Source organism: Aotus nancymaae, unplaced genomic scaffold (genome assembly GCF_030222135.1).
Source record: "Aotus nancymaae isolate 86718 unplaced genomic scaffold, 86718_ANA_hifiasm-v0.15.2.pri h1tg000008l, whole genome shotgun sequence".
NCBI lineage: Eukaryota > Metazoa > Chordata > Mammalia > Primates > Aotidae > Aotus > Aotus nancymaae.
In genome coordinates, this window is record NW_026988419.1 from 2141559 (window position 1) to 2146778 (window position 5220).

Below are 5220 nucleotides of genomic sequence, written 5' to 3' on the forward strand. Positions count from 1 at the left end.
CTGATCCAGCTACCGGCCTCCCAGAGCACCTGCTGGTGCTGCCCCGGGGCCTTGGCACTGCCGTGCCGCCTTGCTCAAGCCCCCACTCTGTGCAGGTCTCTTGCTCAGCCGTCTGCTCCTCAGCAGCCCCTCCTGGCCTGCGTTATCCACTCCTCCAGACACCGTGCCCACAGGCACTCATGATTTTTCTCCTAGGAAGTAGTACTGGCATTGCATTGTCTAACACTCCCTTTTATTATTTATTGCTTTGTCTCCCAGGAGAATGGAGGCCTTGAGGAGGCAGGGAGTCTTCCTTGTTGAGAAATCTATGCCCAGAGTTCAGATGTCCTGGGAGGGGCCATGGGCTCTGGGTCTGGGCTGCTGCCCTGCACCCAGAGCTCCCCAAGTGCTCCTTGGATCTCCTTAACTGGAATGGGCATGTGGGGCTGGGAGCATCTGAGTGGCCTCGACTTGGGACAAGCATCTGCCTCATTGGTCCCCTGGTCAGGTGCAGGGTTGTGGAATGATCCCAGTGGGGAGACAGCAGAGGACTGCGTCAAGGTCCTCCGGGGATCCCCCACCCCAGAGCCTCCTTGGGTGGGTTACAGGGTTAGAAGGTGGGTTGCAGGGTGGTGGGAAGCTGCTCTTCTCCAGGTATCCTGATGCACTCAAGTCCTTAGCTGCCAGGACTGAAGCTAAGAACGGTGGGGCACACGGTCTGAGTGTGTCGTGTCCCGGCTGGGAGGACATCTCTGGGTCCATGCCTGCTTGGTCCTCCTCAGGCTAGAGGCGGGGTGGGGGCTGGGTGGCAGCCGCACGGCACAAATCTGCAGTCTCTGGGGTTGGGAGGAAGAATCGGAGAGCAGCTGGGGGCGGGGTGGAGGGGAGGTTGGTCCTGGGAATTCCAGGCTCAGCTCCCCCGGCTCCCTGTGCTTCTGCTCCCTGGAGGGGATACGGAGCGAAGAAGGGCAGCGCCGCACCAGTTGAGGCTGCTTTATCTCTAGGAGGTGAAGGTCCAGTGGCAGGACACCGGTGTGTGATCTCTGGGAGTGGCAGCTGGGGACGGGGACCAGGGCAGGACCCCTGGAGGTGGGGAGCAGGAGAACTCCAGGGTGGGGCGTTCAGGGAACAGCGGCAGTCCCCAGCAGCAGCAGCAGGGTCCCGGCCAGCAGAGGCAGCGACTGGGGAGCCAGGTGGGCGGCGTTGGTGGTGTCGGCGGGAGGCGCGGAGTTGGTGGTGCCGGCAGGAGAGGCGGCGTTGGTGGTGCCGGCGGGAGGCGCGGAGTTGGTGGTGCCGGCGGGAGGGGCGGCGTTGGTGGTGCCGGCGGGAGGGGCGGCGTTGGTGGTGCCGGCAGGGGGCGCCAGGTCGCAGGCCGCGTAGGGCTCCAGGCAGGCGGCGAAGGCCATGACGTGTGCTACGAAGCTCTGCTCCTGCACGCCGTGCACCAGGTGCGCCTGCGGGCCGCGCGCGAACACCGCCACGTCTTCGCCTCCGTGTGTCTCGGACGACAGGGGCACCGCCGCCTGCTGCTTGTAATCGGGGCTTCCTGGTAGGAGGGTGAGTGCAGTTCAGGGAAGGCGGGTGGCGTCCCCCTCCCGAGAATGCCCCCATCCCTGGCCCCCTGGCCCCCTGGCAACCCGAGCCGAGCCGCCATCCAGCCCCACTCACCGCTCTCGCTGTCATTCACGTCTGGTCGCACGCTTGAGCTGAACGCATAGCCTGGGCCATTGCCATACAGGATGGACGTGTAGGCTTTGCTGTCCTGAGCCTTGCTGGGGGCCAGCCCTGTAGGGAGATGGGGGTCTCTCTGGTTGAGCTGAACGCAGCTGTGGGAGTGCCTCCCAAGTGCCAGGCATCGCCACTTTTTTCCTGTTCAGGGGTTCGGTCCTCACAAGATCTCTACAAAGCAGGTGCCAGCATTACGCATATTTGACAAAGGAGAAAACCGAGACTCCGACTTCACCCACGTAATTGATGCAGCAGCACCTGCCCCTCTGCCCAGGCCTACCGAAGACAGAGCTCCCTCGCAAGGTGTATCCACCAAAGGAGAAGACGTGGGAGTGGTCAGCGGTGACGAGGGTCAGCGTGTCCTCCTCGCTGGTGAGCTGGCCCGCCCTCTCAATGGTGTCGTCGAACATGACCGCCTCCGTCAGCGCACGATAAGCTATGCCCTCATGATGACCATGGTCGATGCGGCCGCCTGCAGGAAGGCCAGAACGGCGTGATGCTTGAACCTGCCCTGTCCTGCCCTGCCCCGCCTTGCTCCACTCCCCAGGGGACACCACACACCCTCCACGAAGAGGTAGAAGCCAAGGGGATTCCTGCTCAGCAGGCGTAGGGCGGCCTCCGTCATCTCCATCAAGGAGGGGTCTCGTGCGGGGTCTCGGTGAATCTCATATTTCGTGTCTCCGGGCTCAAAGAGGCCTGTGGGACAAGGGGCTCGGTGGTGACTGGCAGGCTGGGGGTGGGAGGGTGCTGGCAGATGTGCACACAGGCTCAGAAGGTGCCATCTGAGGCTGTCCAAAGGGTGCCAGGGCAGGAAGGGGGTCATTACCCATGAGGTGGGTCACAGACGGGTCCAGGGAAGCCTGCATGAGCTCAGTGAGGTTCCACACGTACCGGGCACCCTGCAGGGACACAGCCAGGCCTCAGCCCACAGCTCCGATCCCCACACCCCTGCGTTCCCCCTGCTGTGCCCCCCACACCCACCAGCCCCCTCACCTGGTACTTCGCCAGCCATTCCTGCACCAGATTCTTCCCATCCAGCCTGATTCCATTCTGGCTGGCATCACTTGGGTACTCAGGGTCTGGGGTCCCCGTGGGAAACATGTACTTTCGGCCTCCGCCCAGGATCACCTGGGCACAGAGGATGGGGCAGGTGGGTTTGGGGTCTGGCTGGCCCCGTGCCCCCTCCTCATGCACAGCCCTTGGCTTCCCTCCCCAGGGCTGTGGGAAGGGCCCCGCCGGTGCTGCACCTTCCAGGTCTCCAACCTCCAGACCCTGCTGGCCCCATCAGGCTGTTGGTTGCCTGGATCTGAGCCTGTGTTCCCACCCTCCCCTCTGCCCAGCCCCAGCCCTTGGCCTTGGGGTCTCACGTCAATGTCCACGTTGGAGATGAGCTGCGTGGCGATGTCCTGGCAGCCCTCCTGGCGGGCCGAGGCAGGCATGTCAGCATCTGAGTACCAGTTGCGGTTCACCGTGTGTGCGTAGGTACCGGCTGGCGAGGCGTGCTGCACCCGTGTGGTGGTCACCACTCCCACTGACTTCCCTGAGGGTGACAGAGGTCAGGATATGCGACAGAGGTCTGTGACCTGGCCCTGACCCCACAGCGGGCCCCAGCTCACCTGCCTTCTTGGCCCGGTTCATCACGGAGACGACCTCGTTGCCGCGGGTCGTGTTGCACTGGTCAAAGCGGGCGGCTGCGCTCAAGCCAATAGTCTTGTAATTGGCCTTGACCCCACACAGGTAGGCCGTGGCTGTGGCTGCGCTGTCTGGCACCTGTCTGTCCACATTATACGTCTGGGGACGGAGACACCCTGAGCTCTACTTTGGGGCAGATACACAGACCCCAAGCAGAGCCCTGGTTCTGGTCCTCTGGAATCCTAACTGCCCCCAGCTCCTAACTCAGGCCCCAGCTGTCTGGAGTCGCTCCCTCCTGCCACCCCCCATATCCTTGACCCCTCCCCTCTACTTGGAGGACTCCGAGGTGGCTCAGGCCTCACCTTGGACAGAGCCACGTATGGGAAGCGGTCCATGGTCAGGGGCGTCTCAGGCCCCAGTTTGCCATTATTCTGCCCCTTTAGGATCCTGGTGGCTGTCACTGTGGGTACCCCCATCCCTGAAGGAGCAGAAATGTGTGAGGCTTGGGCCCCAGGGCTGTCCTGGAACCACCAACGGTCCGGGTGCCGGGGCTGTGAGGGCTGCGGGCTGGACAGCCTTGCTCACTCACCGTCGCCCAGGAAGAGGATGAGGTTCTTGGCGACCCTCTGGATGGGCTGAAGCTTCTTGGCAGCATCCAGGGCCTCAGCTGCCTGGCGGTTCCAAAAGGCCGGGTTCTCCTCCTCAACTGGCCAGGGGGAGAGTAGAGATCAGGTCAGCATGGTGAGCGGAAGCCCTGTGTGCAGAACAGCAGGGGAGCCTCATTACCTGGGATGATGCCCAGGGAGAGCTGCAGCCTCAGGCCCAGCAGCAGCAGCACCCACAGCCCCTGCATGTCTTGGGGGCAGCAGGAGGGAGGCGAGGTGGGGACACCAGATACCAGCTACAGTGCAGGCTATCTGGGTTTAAATCAGGGGAGGACTTTGCCCCTGGCTATAAATGCTCCACGTCTCTCCTCATGCCCCTGGTGTCCATCTTGACCCCGCCCAGTCCTGTGACCTGAAGCCAAGCTTGCTGAAGGGAAGGGACAGGGTGTGGCTCACAGTGCCACTCCTTCCTTTGCGTCATTGGTTCATATTTCCCAGTTACTGCCTGGCTCTGTTCTGGTGTGAAGAGAGGTGAGACTGGGAACACACAGCCCACGAGCCCCAGAGGAGCATGAAAGGAGGCACATTCGGTGGCCTGGCTGCCCTGGAACCCACTTGGTGTGTGTGGGTGCCCACACCTATGTCGTGAGGATGCGGGGTGCAGGGAAGGGCCAGCGCCCCGGGCCAGCCAGGCCTGGGCTGTGTCTCCAGAGCAGCTTGTGCACTTGAGGTTGACCCCTGTTCCCTGCACAGGTAGACGGAGCTGGGGCGAGTCTGTTTTCCATGGGCCCAGGGCACACCCAGAACTGTGGCCTCTCACGTGGGGCTCTGAGAGTTTGGTAACCTCAGGCTGAGTTCAAAAGTATTGCTCCAGTCCAGACATCCCACTCTGAGTGTGTAGCCAAAGGAATGCGAGCCGGGGACATGCTCCCAGCATCCACAGCAGCCAAGAGCTGGAAGCAACCCGTGTCCATCAATGGAGGGATGCAGAAACCAAACAGGGACCCGTGTCCAGTGGAGTACCACGCAGCCTTGAAGAGGAAGGAGCGCTGACACCTGCTACAACGTGGATGAACTTGAGGACATTATGCTCAGTGAAATGCACAGTGCCAAAGGACAAATACTCATGAACACACTTCTCTGAGGTCCCCAGCGGAGTCAAATTCATAGAGACAGAAGCGGAGGGAGGTTACCTGGGACTGGGGGAGGGGCAGCGGGTTAGGGCTGGGGTTGGGGTTAGGGTTAGAGCTGGAGTTTAACGGGGACAGAGCTTCAG

The 5220-nt window shown here is 62.3% G+C and overlaps 1 protein-coding gene across 1 annotated transcript; it reads right to left on the reverse strand.

The window, feature by feature from the left end:
- Nucleotides 1-1100: 1100 nt before the first annotated feature.
- On the reverse strand, nt 1101-4192 carry ALPI (alkaline phosphatase, intestinal). Its single transcript, XM_064372792.1, has 12 exons — nt 4126-4192; nt 3929-4045; nt 3702-3817; nt 3324-3498; nt 3075-3247; nt 2701-2835; nt 2534-2606; nt 2269-2403; nt 1988-2179; nt 1648-1764; nt 1287-1525; nt 1101-1160 (listed from the first exon to the last, which is right to left on the reverse strand). Exons 1-12 carry the CDS (start codon nt 4190-4192, stop codon nt 1101-1103), a joined length of 1599 nt encoding a protein of 532 aa, XP_064228862.1.
- Nucleotides 4193-5220: the final 1028 nt, after the last annotated feature.

Excerpts from the sequence above, each read along its gene's own strand:
- ALPI (XM_064372792.1), bottom strand. The coding sequence starts at position 4,192 with ATGCAGGGGCTGTGGGTGCTGCTGCTGCTGGGCCTGAGGCTGCAGCTC. Across the intron at positions 4,046-4,125 it reads CTCCCTGGGCATCATCCCAG|TTGAGGAGGAGAACCCGGCC; the intron begins GTAATGAGGCTC and ends CCCCCTGGCCAG. Across the intron at positions 1,161-1,286 it reads CCGCCGGCACCACCAACGCC|TCGCTGCCTCTGCTGGCCGG; the intron begins GCCCCTCCCGCC and ends CTGGCTCCCCAG.